Raw genomic sequence first — 17,868 nt, forward strand, 5'->3', positions numbered from 1 at the left:
GCTTCCTAACTGATTCAGCAGATTCTATTCTTGCCCCACAACAACCTCTCCTCCACTCAGAATAAGAGTGATTTTTTATTAAATTCTTGTTTATTTGGTACCAGGAATTGAGCCCAGGGGCACCTTACCATAGAGCTACATATCTAGCCATTTTTGGTTATTTATTTTTCTTTTCTGGCAGGCTCTCACTAAGTAATTTAGGGTCTCATTAAGTTGCTGAGGCTGGCCTTGACCTTGCCATCCTCTAGCCTTGGCTTCCTGAGATGCTGGGATTACAAGTGTGTGCCACTGCACCTGGCAAATGATTCTCTCTTTCTCTCTCTCTCTATATATATATATTTAATGAGACATTAAAAAAAATAGCCTGCTCAAAAGCCAAGGATCTCCATGTATACTAAGCCCTTTACAATGGTCACCAAGGCCCTGCAAGATGACTGTACCTAACTCTGCATTATCCATCCCTGTCCCTTCACAGTCTGACCCCAGGGACTCAATGATGCTCAAGCAGGTTAAGCTGTCCTGCCTCAGGGGCTTATACCTGCTGTTCCTGTGCTTGGAATCGCCTTCCCCCAGATCTTCATATGGGCAGCTTTCTTGTCATTCAATTCTCTGATCAAAATCTCATAGGTTTTTCCTGACCACCCAAACTTAAGTAGCACCCTCTCTTCTCTCTGCTATCCCTTCCTCATTTTTTCTATATCACTAACTACAACCTATAATTATTTGGTTGCTACTACTATTGTGGTTGTCACCTCAATAAAATGTGGTTTCCATGAAGGACAGAGGGTGTCTAGGTTGCTCACTGTTGTATCCTGTGATTTACAGCAGTGTTTGATGATGCAATGTTCAATAAACATCCCTTGAATGAATGAATCAGTTAATGAGTTAAAGTCAGGTGACTAAGGCGAGCTTCTCTATGTCCTGCACCTTTTCTCAGCAATCTGTACCCTAGGAGAAACAGGAAATTGGTCAAAGTGATCCCTTGTTGTATGGTTATCATTATTAATGTTTCTTTTTACATTCAGGGAGCTTCTACTTTTATTTTGGAGGACCCTCACAAGAACATTCTTGCATTTTCCCGAGGTCTGCCGAGGATTCACACATGTAGTTTGGCTGCAGAGATAGGCAGAGAGTGATATCCACAGTGATATTCCAGTGCCCTGAATGGAAAATCTGTCTCCTGGAAGACTGGAAGTGACTGGCCTTGCCTGCTCCGATTCTGGCTGATCAGGTCTCTGGGTCTCATCCATGAAGTGTAGAACCGCCCTCTGGTTCCTGGCTGCTGTTTCCACAACTCTTTCTTTCTGGTTGAGAGGCTTCCCTGACGACTCGAAATGGGGTTCCGTGACCAGGCACCACAACGTCGGCGGTGCCCAGGACCCTCTTCCGACTCTGCTCCTGGGCCACTGGGTCTTCACTCAGCGCCTGCCACGAGTCCTCATCCCGGTCACGCTCAAACACATCTCCAGCTACCACAACGGTGCCCAGGGCCGTGCCCGTCACCACTAGGCTCACGTCCCGCTGGCCCCCGTGGCCCGGCGTGGCCCACACCTCGAGCCCAGGTCCTAGGCGCAGGGGCCGCCCCTCAGTCAGTCCGTGGGGCAGGTAGCGGCCCCCTGGCAGGCAGAAGTCGTGCGAGACCAGCAGAGCAGCCCCCGGAAACAGCCCCAGATTTCCGATATGATCCGAGTGCCCGTGGGTCCCCACCACCAAAGTCACGTCTCCGGGGTCCACCCCCTGCCCCGCCAGGGCGCCCAGCAGCGCCTCCCGAGCCCAGGGGCCCCCAGTATCCACGAGGATGGGGCCACGGGCCGCCTCCTCCAGGGCGGTCTCCGCGCTGCCGGCCGCGGGCGGGGACTCTTGGTGACTAGAGCCCCGGCCCCAGGCCTGAGGCAGCACGAGGGTCACGGAGCCGTCGGCGCGCACGGCATCGCCCACCTCCTCTGGCTCCGCGTAGCCTCGCAGCAGAACCACCACGGAGTAGAGGTCGCCAGGAACCAGCAGGGGAGGCGCCCCGCGCAGCGGCTCGGTCCGCACTAGGTCGCTCATGGCAGGGGAACCACGGGCTGGCGAGAAATGAAATGGGGCTGTGAGCGAACGCCTCCAGGTTCTCAGCTCTGCCACTAGCCAAGCGGCCCCTTGGCTCTTTGACACCCCTCCCTCTTTTTTTTTTTTTCTTTCTTATTATTCCCCCGTGTACAGATTGCAGAATCACGTTGATTATACAGCCACGTTTATACCTACCGCCAAACAAGTGTCTGTTGTATTCTGCGGCCCTTCCTATCCCCCCTCCCCTCTCCCCCTCTTAAGGTGGCATCGCCCTCCACTCCCGGCCGACCGTGGTACTGCTCGGCCTTTTTCTCTACGCGACCCCGCCCCAATAGTCTCCAGGTAGGTCCTCAACTGTCACCTTTCAGAGGACATCGTTTTATCCTTCCGTCTATCCCTACCCTTTCTCTACCTTGAACCTAATCGTAGCGCCTAGCACAGAACTTCCTGAACGAAGCACAGAAATCGGAAAAAACGCGTGGTATTTTGTCCTCTGCGGGCGTCCGTAGCCCAACTACGGTGGCCGAATCGGTACCACGCAAGTAACTTTCAGTTCTAGTGCTTCCCGCAACCTGCAGAAGCTGCTCGGATTTCAGCCTCCCTACAGTTCTCTATCTTGCGACCCCTGCCAGCTTCCTTGGGCTGCAGAATTACCAAGCGCCATTAGCTGCTAATGGCGGAGGCCAGTGGCCCCATTGTTTGGACGCTGCCTCATTGACAAGCTACAATGTGTGCACAGTCGTTTGAAACTGGGCCCAGACGATAGTAAAAAAAATAAAATAAGTAAGTTTAATTGCGATATAGAAAATTTGGCACCCGTGAAGTTTTGGAATAGATCAAGTAATTACCCCCACCTAACTTATCATTGCCTCACCGCCACCTACTGTCATAGTCTAGTTCACTGCTTGCTAGTATGTAGCCTCCTGGGTGAGGTCATAGAGAATGTCTGTTCTGGCCTCTTTCTTATAAGGGTCCAAAAACAGATCTCTTGAGGGGCATAGTGACTTTCTCAAGGCCCATAACTCCATGCCATCGCTGATTGTCTTTAAAGAGGAAAGCTCAATGCTGTCACCACACACACCTGCCATTTAAGTGGTTAGATGGCAGGCAGAAGGCTCATATGTGTTGGAAGGACTTCCTCCTGCTGCTCCCCCATTTTCCCCATGGTCATGTCATCCTGCATCCCCAAGATCCTCCCTGAGGTCATTTGGGAAAAAACAGAAGCCTTGGGGTGGGATCACTCATACACACACACACCCTTCAAGCTGTGGGGTAGGGAAAGCTGAGACTTAAGAGGGTTCTTCTCCATGACCCCTCCTGGGGGCTCAAAGGCAAGGGTCAGAGATCCTCTGGGTCATGCTTGGGGTGGCCTGAAGTCTTAATTCTCTCCTCCTCCTCCTCCCCCTCCTCCTCCTCCTCCTCTTCCTCCTCCTCTTCTTCCTCCTCCTCCTTTTCTTCTGCATTCTCTTGTCCATCTGTGATCTTCTCCTTTCCAGTCCAAGTTTCCTGAAGACATGCTAGGTGGGGTTAAGAGAAAATAATTTAAATACTGGTTCAGGGAATAAGGAGGTTGTTGCCTGGCAGGAGAGGAGCCCAACCCCTACATTTACCTGTTTCAGCAGCTGGGAGCACATGACCTTCACAGAGAAACTGCTGTAGGGGCTGCTCCTGATGGTGGAAGTACCAGTCTCCTACAACATCTTCAAACTCTTCCAGCATCGTCTCACACTGGTCAAGTGGAATGGCGGAAAGAACATCTGCTCTTCTGGGCTTTGGACACTTTCCTCTCAGCTCTCCACTCCCTACTCCCTACTCCACTGATTGGCCTCTCCACTGAGAGACAGGTAGCCAGGAGGTTAAGCTTGGCTTACATCTATTTATGATCTATCTTCATCCAACCAATATTTAACTAGCACCTATTCTGCTAAGTAGGTTGGTAAGCTGTGAGATGGGTAAGGTGATCATACCTACCACATCAGGTTATGAGAGTAAATGAGGCAACAGCTAGAAAGTATGTGGTCCAGAATCTGGGACATAGTAGGTGCTCAATAAGCAGTGGCAGATAGTAATAGTCTCCAATATTATTTGATATTCTATTGGACCCACTTTAATTGATGGCAAAGTCCTCATTCTGCCCCCTTCTTCCTGCTGAGAGCTGAACATCCCCTACAATCAAATCCTGGGACCAAGCTCTCCTCTCACCTCCCTGGACAGTGTGGTAATTTGTCTTACCTGCTTCTTCAGGAATGTAACCTCCACGCTGGGCTCATCCCACAGTTCCAATGGGATCCCCAGATCCACCTTCACTCCCTTCTGCACTAGGCCTTTCAATGTTGCCATGGTCTGACTCTGACCCTGAAAGATGGAGATTTGGGATCCGAGCAGCCATCCCACCTTTTCCTTCCCTTTTTCACCATAATAGCTTTGTCAACACAAGAGGCTCAGGGATGAGTTCCATGAGGAGGGTGAGAGAGCCTGAACAAGAGGGGACTCTCTAGAGGTGGAGCGAAACGGGCAGATAATTCTTGAGGATCTCAGGGGACACAGGTCTTTGTTTCTGAGAATTAGAGTCTTTCCCTAATTAAGAATCTCACCTTGGCATATCTCAGTGATCCCTTGCGCTCAGCATGAACACTGTAATCCAGGATCCGCTCACATAAATTCTCCAAGGCCTCTTCCAGCCTTGTCTCTCTGTGGGGAGAAGGGAAACAAAGACTCCCTGGATGCTGCAGGGGCTTCCAGGGCTCTTTGGTGGACTGGAAGGTGAAGGAGCACCAAGAAGGACTCACGAAATGCTGTAAGGCACATGTCTCTTCCTCTTGCCTGTGTCCAGGACCTGCCCCAGCTCCAGGACCTCTCGAGATCGGCCAGTGCGACTCAGTTCCTCCTGTAGCTCCATGCTTAGTAGCTTACACACTGGTAGTGAGGAGAGATGTCCAAGGGGATACAAAAGAAGAGTGAACATGCCAGCAGTTCATTCGGCAGATGACCAAAGGCAGCAGAGGACAAAGTGCAGACTCTGGAGCCAGACTGACTGGGTTAGAATTCTGACTCAGCTTCTCAAATATCTGTGTGACAATCTTGCTGTGTCTCAGTTTCTTCACCTCTATAATGGGGATAATACTATGTCCATGACAGGAGTGTGGTAAGAATTAAATAAATAAACCTATGCAAAATCTCTGGAATAGCTCTGGCTCACAATGTTTACTGCTACTCTGCAGTTATTTATTGTACTCCTTCTGTATCCACGCTCATGACAGATCAATAAGATTCATGATCTTTGTCTCTGAGACACTGTCAATGTAGCTGGAGATGGATAAATGGATGATGACAATATGGCGCAATGAACCCTACACCAGGGTTAAGACTAGGAAATGCAAAATCCATTCAAAGGTTACTTAATGACTTCCTACAAATCTTTGATTCTCATAAGGGTGAGCAACATGTCTATTCCACTACTAGCATATACTTGGCTCATGATAGTTCCAAAGAAAAAAAGGGGGCCCAGCTGGGCATGGTTGTGCATGCCTGTGATCTTGATGTCTCAGGAGGCTAAGGCAGAAGGATCACAAGTGTGAGGCCAGCCTCAGCAACTTGGCAAGGCCCTATGCAACTTAACAAGACACTTTCTTGAGAGAGAGAGAGAGAGAGAGAGAGAGAGAGAGATAGATAGATATGGGGGCATAGCTCAGTGGTAGAGGGCCCTAAGTTCAATACCCAGAACTAAAACAAAACAAAACACAAAAACCATACATAGATGACAAGTAACCTAAACAGGCAAAAATAACAACATTTCTTTAATGTTGTCTCCAGCACTCTGCTAGAACCTGAGATATATAGGCACTCCCCCTTTCCTCCAAGGGTTTATGACTGCAGGAGGTGACAACTGAGGAAGAAGTCTTCCAAAGGAGGTGATATTTAAACTGAACCTTGAAGAATGAATAGGAACTTATCAAATACAGAAAGAGGGCCATTTTGGGCAATGAAAAACAGCAAAGTCCCAGAGGTGTTAGAGGAGGTACAATACTCTGATCATGAGAAGTTCAATGTCTGAAGTGGAAATACTAGCCAAATATATTGTTACATTGTGTACATGTGTGAATATGTAACTACAAATCCCACCATGATGTACAATTATAAAACATCAATAAAAATGGGGGGCTGGGACGGGAGGAAATTCAGTGTCTGAAAAATGGGCACTTTAGGGATGAGGATGGGGTATAGGAACTATGAAAGTCATACAACAATTACATGCTCTGCCAAAAAAAATGCTGCCTGGATGCTGATCATAGTAGAAGGCCTGCAGGGTTGTTAAAGCAAAAACTTGCAAGATTAAGTCTGTGTTTAGAAAGACAGGTGGCAGGAGAAGAGTGGGGACATAAGTAAAAACAGGCAAAAGATTAGAACCAAGTCATGAGGGACACTGATGTGGAAATGCAGAGACTGTGTGTGTGAAGTGAAGAGAAAAAGAGTGGGGGTGGGGTGGGGGACAAGCCAACAAGGCAACAAACCAGGGAAGCAGGGGACTCAATGACAAGGCTCTGAAGTGTCCCTCTCATTAATGCAGCCAGGGAAGATGCTGCTTGCTGCAAAATCTATACAGTACACGCTGGCTGCAAAGCTTCCCATTGACTGGGAACTTAGAGTTGTTTGGCCTCCTCATATTTTCTTATGAGCTTTAAAGGCTGAGTTACTCATCCTCAAACCCTCTGGGGGAGGATGGGACCTGTAATTTGGAAGCGTCTCTGCCGCGGGGACAGAGGAAGTTCACAAAGTATAAGAATCACACCCCGCCCCTGAAGGCTCTCCAGATTTAGGTCTGGTGGGTGACATGGGGGGAACACACGCACACTGAAGATGATCGGTTGAGTGGGCGGTCCTAGGCAGACAATCCCTGAACTACAATTTCCACAACTCACTGGGGCCCACGCCTGCAAGAAAAACTGGGTTTTCTCTGGGAGTTTAATGGAAAATGTAGTGCCACAATTTCGCGTTGGACGTAGGCGTTCCCTCCCTGGATCCTATTCCAACTCCGCCAAATTCCAACAGAACCTCACTCGGGGGTTCAAGGAGGTCGAGTGACCCATCCATCACGGTACGTGTGCCCCGGCCTAAACGAAGGAGGAGGGACAGGGAGATGCTAATAGAGGCTACTCCCAAGATACCTTCGCATTTGCTGGGCAAGCGTTCTGTGTCATCGTCCTCTTCTTTCGGCGTCCCAGCCCAAGCACCAGTCACTGTCAAAAAGAAAAGCAATATTCCTAACCGCACAGGTCCCATGACAGTGCGCGGTGCACAACCACCGTTTGCCTTCAAACCAACTTCGGGAAGGCGGCGGACCCTTTAAATTCAGAGGCGGTAAGCAGCAGCCTTAAACCCTGCCTCCCTGCCTGGCACCATCAGCGCATGCGTAGGTCCAACCCGTAAAGGGGTGGGGCCTCAGGGCGCTGGGTTTCCCCGCCTGTTTTGTGGCGCCTCCTGAAGGTCCTGGCTGCCGGGTAGTGAAAAAAAAAAATTCAAGTAACTTAGACTAGGAGAGTGTGCTTCTCGCATATACACGTAGTAACAATTTTTAAATGTCATTTAAGTTGTGAGCTTGAATGGTTTGTTATGGCTTGGGGAAGTGATGGTGACTTTCGGTTTCTTCCAGGACCTAGGGCTGGGAGGGGGCGGGGCCAAGATGGCGCCGAGCGCCGGGTGAGCGGCGCTTTGGCAGCGGTGAGAGGCTTTTACTGCCCTCGGCATTTGGTTTGCGGGGGCGGGTCTGAGGGGTATCCGGGAGGAGACCCCATGAAAGGCCGTGTGGGGACTAGGAAGAGGACGATTGGTGGTGTGTCGGTGCTCTCGTGGATACTCCGTGTGTGTATGCATTGGAGGAATGTTGGGGGAGATGGGTGGTTTCTCAGCCTCCTTTCGTGCTACCTGGTTCTCTGCTGTGGAAACGACTGCACAAATATAGCTCAAGTTAATCCTCCTCTGAGAAGCCCTCCTGCCGTCTCCCCTGATCTGAGACGCTCCCGAGATTACAGCGTGTTTTATGAGCCCTTACTGACAGTGGGTACCGCAGGGTTTTGAAGGATTAGTAGGAGTTCACTAGGGAATTGGGACACGACCGCTTCTTGTATACCCTGCATCAGGCATAATGTGTGGAATAATTTTGTTCCCTATAGATAAGACTTGTAAAAGTCGGAGAGGAGACCTGGGATAATTTGAAAAAAAACACATTCTCCCTCAGCCTTCATCCTCCTGTCCCCCCAGTTCTGAACACAGTTTGAAGTTACTCTTCCTAATGCCCAGGTCCAATGGTGCCTTTTGACCACAGTGTAAACTCCAACCTTCAGCCTATGTCTTTTTATTGGTCTCAATAATTGTGATAGTATTTATTGAGCATCTGTATCTCTAAGCCTTACAATTCATTCATTTATTCAAAAGGTATTTATTATTTATAGTGTCCCAGGCACCTATCTGGGAACCAGGGATACACTAGTGAACATCACAAAGATTCCTGTCCACATGGGGATGATGGGATAGAGACGATAAACATTGTATCCTCTAACGATACAATGTATTAGGGGTTGTTAAATCTTATAGAAAAGAAAATGTAAAGCAGAATGAAGGCAGAATGCCGAATTAAAATAGCAATGGTAAGGGCAGACAGGCAAACAACATCTGAAAAGAACAGAGAAAAAGCTGAACGGCAAGGTCATGGAGGCTGATGTGACTGGATCAAAATAGAAAAAGGAAGGAGAGGGGATCAGAGAGGTAATGGGAAGAAGACAAATCATGAGGGGCCTTATAGGCCAATGTAAGGATGTTATGAGTAATGGGGAACCATTCCAGCAGAGAATTGACAACCTGATTTATATTTTAACAGAATCACTTTAACTCTTATAAGGAATTGATGTAGGGAAACTTAAGGTGGATGGCAGAAGACCTCATACAGAGGATATTGGAGCTCTGCAGGAGATAGTCTTGAGCCACAGAGTAGGAGTTGAGAAATCAGGTTGGATTATCTGGCAGATTTGATATGAGGGCATAGATAAAGAATGAGTTGCTGAATGGGTGGCAGATGGAGGATGAGGAATGCTAAGGCTTGATCAGGTGGCACAGGAGATCAGGAATTCACTTTTAGCAAGGATTTTGAATCATATTTCTTTTGATCTCTTCTATCTGCCCCATTCCCCTGCCAGAGTATCCATCTCTCCACCCTGGGGCTATATCCTTCTGGTGAGGGAAGGAGGTGCTCCAGCATGGCTGAGGAGAAGAAGCTGAAGCTCAGTAATACCGTGCTGCCCTCGGAGTCAATGAAGGTTGTGGCTGAATCAATGGGCATTGCCCAGATTCAGGAGGAGACCTGCCAGCTACTAACGGATGAGGTCAGCTACCGTATCAAGGAGATTGCACAGGTAAGCTGGTCCATCTGCCCAGCTCTGCATTGTGTCAAGGTTGTTACCTTGACATGGCCTCCTTTTTCCTCACGGTCTTGGATTTACATCTGTTTTTCTATCCCTCAGGATGCCTTGAAGTTCATGCACATGGGGAAGCGGCAGAAGCTCACCACCAGTGATATTGACTATGCGCTGAAGCTAAAGAACGTTGAGGTGCGTGTGAGAGACAGGAAGAGGGCTGAGGACTGGGATGGGTGGTGAGACACTATCTCCTTGGATGCTGCATTTGTCTTCAGCCTGGCCTCTCCTGTACTGTTCTTACACCAGTGTCCCCCTCTCTCTCTCAAAACAGCCACTCTATGGTTTCCATGCTCAGGAATTCATTCCTTTCCGTTTTGCCTCTGGTGGGGGTCGGGAGCTTTACTTCTACGAGGAGAAAGAGGTTGATCTGAGTGACATCATCAATACCCCTCTGCCTCGAGTGCCCCTGGATGTCTGCCTGAAAGGTTGGGGAAAGGGAGAGCGGGGTGGCAGGGAGGAGGGAGAGAAGGAGAAGATGTATGGTGTGAGGAACCTCACAAGTGAAGAAACCCTCAGTGTGAGAGCCCTGCTGAATAGCAGGAAGGAAAACACACCTGCCATGGAGTGACTTCCCAGTTTCCATGTCCAGCAATTCAACTTGACACCTTCTTTCCTCACAGCTCATTGGCTGAGCATTGAAGGCTGCCAGCCAGCTATACCAGAGAATCCACCTCCAGGTAACCTCCACACCCAGAGCCCACCTCTCTCTCTCTGCTGCCTCCTTTCAAACCACTCCACCATCATTCCTGCTGTTATTGCTTTCCCATCAGCTCCCAAAGAGCAGCAGAAGGCTGAGGCCACAGAACCCCTGAAGTCAGCAAAGCCAGGCCAGGAGGAAGATGGACCCCTGAAGGGCAAAGGCCAAGGGGCTGCCCCAGCTGATGGCAAAGGTCAGTATTCTAGGCCAGGCCTCTCCTGGCTCTTATCCCAAAGCCACATGTGAAGAGGATGAAGTTAGGGCCAGAAAGTCCCAGGAAGGACTAAGAAGCCTAGAGGAAGCCAGGTATCCTGGGGTAGTATGTAGAGGGTACTGAGTCCTCTTTTTTCCCCAAACCTGTTTTCCCAACTCACACAGGGAAAGAGAAGAAGGCACCTCCCTTGCTAGAGGGGGCCCCTTTGCGCTTGAAGCCCCGCAGCATCCATGAGCTGTCTGTGGAGCAGCAGCTGTACTATAAGGAGATCACTGAAGCCTGCGTTGGGTCGTGTGAGGCTAAGAGAGCGGTGAGGGCCCCATCCACCTGCCCTCAACCTAAGACTCCTCTTGGAGCCCTTGCAGATTCCTCCCCAAGAGATCTGCCGCCACCCCATTTGCTTCCCTCCTCCCACAGGAAGCTCTGCAGAGCATTGCCACGGACCCAGGGCTCTATCAGATGCTGCCACGATTCAGTACCTTCATCTCTGAGGGGGTGAGAGGACTGGGAAGGCGAGGCCAAGGATGAGGCTTGGGGGGCAAGGATAGCAGAGGAAGCTCACCTGAGGGGTCTCTCTGCCCCACATCCCTCCCTCTCATAGGTCCGTGTGAATGTGGTTCAGAATAACCTTGCCCTGCTCATCTACCTAATGCGCATGGTGAAGGCGCTGATGGACAACCCTACACTCTATCTAGAAAAATATGTGAGTTGTCCCCTTGCCCACCCTCCTCTTCCTGGGGTTAGAGGACTCTTGTTACCACCCATGGAAACCACTTGTCAGAACCAGCTGACCTGCCACTTCTTCCTTAGGTGCATGAGCTTATTCCAGCTGTGATGACCTGCATAGTGAGCAGACAGCTGTGCCTGCGACCTGATGTGGACAATCACTGGGCACTACGGGACTTTGCTGCCCGCCTGGTGGCCCAGATATGCAAGCATTTCAGCACAACTACTAACAACATTCAGTCCCGGATCACCAAGACCTTCACCAAGGTAAGCCTCAAGAACATGTCAACTATTTCATATCACCACCCCAGGGTTGTCACCAGTACAATGAGAGCTTCAGCCAAACCAATGTGGCAGTTTTGGCAGGGGGAAATAACACCTGGGACAAGGGGCAGGGGGACAGGGGGTTTGGTCTGAGGAACTTGAACCTCATGTGCAACATCTTAAATGATTTGTAAGGAAAATTTTTATGGAAGACCTGAATCCTTAGCAGTCTTTTCATACTCCTTCATCTAGGTTTATTTTCCTTCTCTACAGAGCTGGGTGGATGAGAAGACTCCATGGACAACTCGTTATGGCTCCATTGCAGGCCTGGCAGAGCTGGGACACGATGTTAGCCCCTCACCCCAGGGGAAGAATTAGGGGAAGGGAAGCAGTCGTGAGGTCTTAGAGGGCACCACCCCTCTACACCTTCTGGTGACCCTGGTGACCCTGTGGCCCTGGCTTCTCCCTTTCCTTTTTGACAGGTGATTAAGACTCTGATTCTGCCACGGCTGCAGCAGGAAGGGGAGCGAATCCGCAGCGTCTTGGATGGCCCTGTGCTGAGCAACATTGACCGCATCGGAGCTGACCACGTACAGAGCCTTCTCCTGGTGAACAGACTGCCCTCCCCGACTTCTCCCCACTAATTCCCCCTTTCCCCACAGAGATAGTGGCTTAGCAAGGAAGCATCCAGTACATTTGCTTAATCCCATCTTTGCCATTACATTTGTTAACAGAACACTCTTCAGACTCGAATGCTGTTTTGGAGATAGAAAGGCACAGATAGGCTAAGTTAAGATTTAGCGGCTCTTAACATATCCTGTGGCTTTTCCAAGCTTCTTTCTATATCATTGTAGGGCCCATCTACAAGGCAAATGCACACCTATCGGTCAAGTACCCCTTAGATGTCATATATACAAAGCAAACATAGCAAGTCATTCATTCATACTAGTTGGTGCTGTTTCCTTATGAGGGAGAACCACAGTATTCCTTACAGATGGAATTCCTTAGTTTTGCCTACAATAGGGGCACCCTGAAATGTATGGGTGATTCTCACTCCTTCCCCCTTGCTCTTCTGAGATTACTAGCCTTCCCTCTTTTGCCTTCTCTTTGCAGAAACACTGTGCCCCTGTACTGGCTAAGCTGCACCCCCCACCTGACAATCAGGATGCCTATCGGGCAGAATTTGGGTCCCTTGGGCCCCTTCTCTGCTCCCATGTGGTCAAGGCCCGGGCTCAAGCTGCTCTGCAGGCACAGCAGGTCAACAGGACCACACTGACCATCACACAGGTCAGTTGCTAAGGGGAGGAGGGTGAGAGGAAATTAAGAAGGATCTGGGAATGGGATTCACAGACACATGCACATGCAGGTCAAGTTGAACAAAAGTCTTGGGGAGTCTGGGCCCCCTAGTGAAGGATGCCCCAACCTGTGAGAACTACTGAGAAAGATCAGGAGCAACACAAGTCTCCCTTAGGCCATTCTTTTACTTGGGTGTTGACATTTTCTTCTTGCCTCTCTGTCTTGCAGCCCCGGCCCACGCTGACCCTCTCACAGGCCCCTCAGCCTGGCCCTCGGACCCCAGGCTTACTGAAGGTCCCTGGCTCCATTGCACTGCCCGTCCAGACACTGGTGTCTGCTCGAGCTGCTGCCCCACCTCAGCCTTCTCCTCCTCCAACCAAGTTTATCGTAATGTCTTCTTCCTCCAGTGCCTCATCCACCCAGCAGGTATGTGGAGACTGGGACAGGGATATGTTCCTTCAGAGCCCCTTGGGGAGGCCCCAGAGTAGAGCTCAGTCCCTTCTGTGCCCATGGAAGGACTACTTGCCAGGATCTTGAAGGCCTCAAGCTGGCAGTAGTCTAGAGTTTCTTGAGGATGGACACTGTTCACAGGGAAGCTCATGCGCTATCCCCCTTAGGCTTTGGGGAAGTGGGAAGGTACAAGGTGATTGGCACTGCCTTCTTTTCTCCCCCAGGTCCTGTCCCTCAGCACCTCAGCCCCTGGCTCAGGCTCCACCACTACCTCTCCAGTCACCACCACAGTCCCCAGTGTGCAGCCCATTGTCAAGCTGGTCTCCACTGCCACCACTGCCCCACCCAGTACCACCCCCACTGGCCCTGGCAGTGTTCAGAAGTACATTGTCGTCTCGCTCCCCCCAGCAGGGGAGGGTAAGGGAGGCCCCCCATCCCATCCCTCTCCAGTTCCTCCCTCATCATCTTCCCCCTCACCACTTGGGGGCAGTGCCCTCTGTGGAGGGAAACAGGAGGCTGGGGACAGCCCCCCTCCAGCTCCAGGGACTCCAAAGGCTAATGGCTCTCAACCCCCTGGATCAGGCTCCCCTCAGCCTGTTCCCTGACGATGTCATCCATCTGTTGGCTGCCTCCTTCACGGATTCCTACTCATGCACACACGCACGCCAGCTGGAAGAAGTAGTAGGCTGCTTCTCCTACATGACTTTCTTTTTAGATACTGTACAGTCAGTTCCTCAGAATAAAAGTTTGATTTGTAAGTCCTGAGCCTTCTTCTGCCAGATACCATGGAAGGGTGAATCCATGGAGGCCTCCGGGCCTCAAGACTCTTCCTGCTCAAATTTAGGGCCATAGGCCAAGATGCCAAGAAAGAAAATATCGTCCTCCTCTTGACCGCTTATTGCCTTTGCCGCCAGTGTCTGTACTTGGGGAGCCTCAGATCCGAATGACATAGGCATCACTGTGGCTTAGGTGGCGTACCCACTTGTGGGGGTTGGCATTGCTGCAGGGCCTGAAGGACAGCCTGAGGAAGCGAACCTGGAGGCCAGAGCACGTATGCCGGGGGAGTTCAAAGGAGAGGCTTGCGGGGCCCAGCCCCAGCGGAGGAGCTGAGGTGGCGAGCCCGTGGCTGGGAGGCCCTGGCAGGCCTGGAACGTCCATCTGTGAGGGAAAAGGGCAGGGAAGCCATGAGACCAGGCAGCTGCCTGTGCTGGTGGAAAAAGAGTGCAAGAAGGTCAACAGCAGATACCTGGAAAAGGCCTGAGAGTTGAGAGCCTCCCTGTACCCGTGGCAGGTCCCAGCGAAGGGCTCCTTCCCCCAGCTCTGCCTTCTGCTCTGGACTGCTCAGCTCCTGAGACAGGCTGCAGTATGGAGGTAGAAGGTGATGGGTTCAACCATGCCCTCCTTAGCACAGTGCCACTCTCCACCCCAGGAAAGTTCCCTAGGGAGCAGACACTAACCTGACCACCCCTCGTGGCAGAGGAAGGTGCAGTCGGACATTAAGAGCTTGACTGCAAAGAAGAAAAATGTTGGATCAGCCCCAGGAAGGCAAAGTGCCTTGTCCCTGTTCCTTGAATGTCACAATGGGAGTTCATCCCTATCCTGGCCCCTTCCCATATACTATAGCCTCTACACTGGATTCTGAACCTGATGGATACACCTGAAGGAAGCAGTAGACTCTTGGCCTTATCTCATGTCGAGAGAGCTGAACCAAGCCTAATCAGCCCTACACTTACCTCTTTGGAGGCAGATCACACCGTAACTTCAGGTAAACCTGGAGCCTGGATGAAAGAGGGAAATGTTATCACATACCCCATATCCTATTGGCATATCACTATTGCTTATGCAGGGCTTCATGTAAGGTTGTACCCCAAGAAGGAGAACCAAGATCCAGCCCAGTATCACTAGTCAAGCCTTTTTCCAACTTGTGTGCTGTCACCTCTGCCACCACCCATTCACAGTAAGTTTTGGAAACATATATGTCTTGGCTTGGCTTCCAGAATAGTTGTAGAACACAGGAAATGGTCTCACCGGCCTGAGCCTCGGTCCCACTGCACAGAGGGAAAGAGCCGAAAGGGAAGCGGGGAGGGGAGGTCATCAGAGAGTTGGTACCTCATCACAGTCAGCTGAGATCAGAGAGGAATGAGGTCAGCATGGTCTTAGGCTGGCACTCCTTCCCTCCCCTTTGTTTGAGGAGCACAATAGGTCACCCTGATCCTCACCTCACCCTGGGGTGGCTGCAAACGAAGGATCCGATGAGACTCAAACTCATCCAGGTTTACTGAGCTGTGAAATGAAACCTCATCAACCCGAATTCCTGGCCCATACCCTGGAAAAAGAAAAAAACCCTTCTTCTGACCCATGCTTAGAGAGAGAAGAGGATGTAGGAGAGAAGGAGCTCCTTCTCAAACTTACCTCCATGAAACCTTTGGCAGTGACCTACCTCCTCTAGAAAAAAGACCCCTATTCTCCTCACCTCTGAGTTCTGACTTCCCCACACAAAATTCTTCTGTCAAGCCAATGCGCATCTCTGTTGAAGGAAAGAACATCAGGAAAAATCAAACACTGCCAAACATGCCATCAAGAAGCCCATGTGAAACCCAACCCTGGGCCCTCACCAGAGCCGCTGGGAAGGAAGCTCTTCAACCGGATCTCTCCCTGCACATCCACCTTCAACAGTGAGCCCTGAGAGTGGCGGGGAGGTTAACAACCAGAGTCCTGACCTCCCAAACCTGTTTCCCAAGTACCATTTGTTCTCCACTCCAGGATTGGGAGCCCAAACTTACATTAGATGCTATCAGTACAGACAATCTCTCGACCACATCTAAAAAAACTTCATTCTTCTGGCTCTGAGGAAGAAAGGGGGTTTAGATGGTACAGGCTAAAGGCCTGTTTCCAAAATAATAGATAGAAAGAAAAGGTAGGCCCTGGGGTAGGACCTGTAGGTGAAGAAATAATATCCATGTCTAGGGAAATGGAAAAATATAGCAGGATCTTGGGATTCTGGTGCCACAGGGGAGGAAAAATAAAGTATGACCGTATCCATCTGTCTTTACCTTACCTGATCAGAGCGACTGGACAAGACAGGGCGACTGGCTGCACTGCTAGGGGCCACTTTGCTCTGTTGTGTCTCAGCCCCAAACTGTAAAACACCCAAAGCAACTAATCTTCAGCTTTGGTGTTCCCAGCCAATCCCCCTCCTTCCTGATCCTCCTCTTTCCCAGCTACTGACCAAGCCAACGCTGCTGAGGTCAAACAGACTGAAGGGCTTGCTGACCACAGCTTCTGTCTGGATGAAGTTCCTTAGCATCTCTGTGGATGTTGTCTGAACATAACCATAGTCCTAGTGGTGAAAGAGGACAGACAGGAGATTTTGGGCTAGTCAGTAGAGGGAGGGAGTGAAAAAAAAAAAAAAGTGGATTTAGCTTCCTAACCACAGGATCCCACAGTAAAAAAGAGAAACACCTTCAGGGAAATGGGGGATAAAAGCAAAGTCCTTGGGCCTTACCAGCACTTCATCCAGGAGTTCATAGACAAGAGCCACATTGCGAGAGATGGTCCCCTCGCTGAGGGAGCCACAGTAGTCCCCCAAGAGAGTGGCTAACCTGAGGAATCGGGGCAGATTGTTCATAAATAAATCTTCCTCCTCACAGGCCCCCACCCCCAGATGCCTGGCCTAGCCCTTCTCACCGGGACAGCAGCTCTAGGAGGCTGAAGGGAGAAATGTTTTCGGAAGTGGTGGCCACCAAATAGAGGCTGCTGTGTCTGATGTGAATGAAATGTCGGTCATCGTGGTGCTGAAGCAGAGGCGGGAGGGAAAAAAGAGGGTTGTAGTGAAGGAGGACCCACGAGATCAGAGCTCGAACCCGGATGTCCCTTCCAGACACAGTAACAGTGTGCCTTGGGGGGGGGGGGTGTGTCCCTGAACCCTTCCTAAGGCCTGCTTCCTAATACATACAGGGTTAATGACAGGTGCTACCCCAGCCTGGTCAAAGACTGAGACACGCAAACACCGCTGCGCCTGGTATGTTGTTGGCGCTCAATAAACTTTCCTGAGTTGTATTTGGAGGAAAGTAACCCCCGAGCGGAAGCCTCCAGGGAAACAGCCTCTGAAAGCGAGGGAGGCAGCGCCCACCCCGTTCCCCAGCCCCCGGCCCAAGCGCCGCCAGTGGTTACCATGACAACCGGGGACTCGTCTCCAGGCAGTCCCGTCAGCTTCCGGTAGAAGAGCTCAGCCACATCTCGGCCACCACTGTCCCCACGGACTGGCCGGGTAGAAGGATAGTTAAGGAGTGGACCACAGACTGGCTCTGGGCTAGACTTCCACCCAGCCGTTCCATCCCGCCCAGCGGGTCAAGGATACAGTCTTTGTAGATGAGAGGGTCCCCCTTGGAAGACAGGATGAAGAACTGGGAAATCATGGCCGTTCGGGAAAGAAAACCAGAAGACGAAGAAAGTTGGGCCTGCCCCGCCCTGCTGCCCCGGAACAAAAGAACGCGCACGGGCTGGCTCTTTAAGAAGGACTCCCCTCCTCCCTCACCAGCTCGGGCCGCGGGAAACCCGGCGCCAGTCCCGCCCGGCTGGGCGATTCCCCACAACCGCCCACCACCTCCCCGTCACTCAGACCAGGGTCGCCTGGTGGTTGGCTGAGGTGGTGGCCTGCGACGGACGGGAGTACTGGAGGACTCCATATTTCGATTGGCCCG

General features: G+C 51.0%; 4 protein-coding genes across 6 annotated transcripts; 1 reads left to right on the forward strand and 3 right to left on the reverse strand.

Moving 5' to 3' along the window:
• Positions 1-107: 107 nt before the first annotated feature.
• Mblac1 (metallo-beta-lactamase domain containing 1) lies at positions 108-2,554 on the reverse strand. Of its 2 annotated transcripts, none has more exons than XM_076839990.1 (2): positions 2,462-2,554; positions 108-2,066 (listed from the first exon to the last, which is right to left on the reverse strand). In XM_076839990.1, exon 2 carries the CDS (start codon positions 2,047-2,049, stop codon positions 1,243-1,245), a length of 807 nt encoding a protein of 268 aa, XP_076696105.1. In that variant the 5' UTR covers positions 2,050-2,066; positions 2,462-2,554; the 3' UTR covers positions 108-1,242. The 2 variants fall into 2 exon arrangements, with proteins under 2 accessions (XP_076696105.1, XP_076696106.1); XM_076839991.1 differs by lacking the exon at positions 2,462-2,554 and adding an exon at positions 2,245-2,284.
• A 261-nt stretch (positions 2,555-2,815) lies between these two features.
• Positions 2,816-7,383, reverse strand: Cnpy4 (canopy FGF signaling regulator 4). The gene is made up of 6 exons (XM_076839992.1): positions 7,215-7,383; positions 4,839-4,965; positions 4,644-4,740; positions 4,282-4,404; positions 3,660-3,777; positions 2,816-3,566 (listed from the first exon to the last, which is right to left on the reverse strand). Exons 1-6 carry the CDS (start codon positions 7,327-7,329, stop codon positions 3,388-3,390), a joined length of 759 nt encoding a protein of 252 aa, XP_076696107.1. The 5' UTR covers positions 7,330-7,383; the 3' UTR covers positions 2,816-3,387.
• A 141-nt stretch (positions 7,384-7,524) lies between these two features.
• Positions 7,525-13,923, forward strand: Taf6 (TATA-box binding protein associated factor 6). 2 transcript variants are annotated; one of them, XM_076840701.2, is made up of 15 exons: positions 7,525-7,547; positions 9,240-9,455; positions 9,564-9,650; positions 9,790-9,943; positions 10,139-10,195; positions 10,289-10,408; positions 10,594-10,739; positions 10,847-10,924; positions 11,031-11,132; positions 11,240-11,422; positions 11,693-11,767; positions 11,902-12,027; positions 12,533-12,706; positions 12,944-13,141; positions 13,390-13,923. In XM_076840701.2, exons 2-15 carry the CDS (start codon positions 9,300-9,302, stop codon positions 13,768-13,770), a joined length of 2,037 nt encoding a protein of 678 aa, XP_076696816.1. In that variant the 5' UTR covers positions 7,525-7,547; positions 9,240-9,299; the 3' UTR covers positions 13,771-13,923. The 2 variants fall into 2 exon arrangements, with proteins under 2 accessions (XP_076696816.1, XP_076696815.1); XM_076840700.1 differs by lacking the exon at positions 7,525-7,547 and adding an exon at positions 7,696-7,767.
• Positions 12,077-17,854, reverse strand: Ap4m1 (adaptor related protein complex 4 subunit mu 1). Its single transcript, XM_076840706.1, has 15 exons — positions 17,526-17,854; positions 17,339-17,427; positions 16,853-16,959; positions 16,671-16,767; positions 16,395-16,505; positions 16,224-16,304; positions 15,949-16,011; positions 15,781-15,847; positions 15,639-15,692; positions 15,385-15,491; positions 15,194-15,288; positions 14,899-14,943; positions 14,623-14,673; positions 14,412-14,523; positions 12,077-14,323 (listed from the first exon to the last, which is right to left on the reverse strand). Exons 1-15 carry the CDS (start codon positions 17,581-17,583, stop codon positions 14,099-14,101), a joined length of 1,362 nt encoding a protein of 453 aa, XP_076696821.1. The 5' UTR covers positions 17,584-17,854; the 3' UTR covers positions 12,077-14,098.
• Between the last annotated feature and the right edge of the window lie 14 nt (positions 17,855-17,868).

Source organism: Callospermophilus lateralis, chromosome 19 (assembly GCF_048772815.1).
Source record: "Callospermophilus lateralis isolate mCalLat2 chromosome 19, mCalLat2.hap1, whole genome shotgun sequence".
NCBI lineage: Eukaryota > Metazoa > Chordata > Mammalia > Rodentia > Sciuridae > Callospermophilus > Callospermophilus lateralis.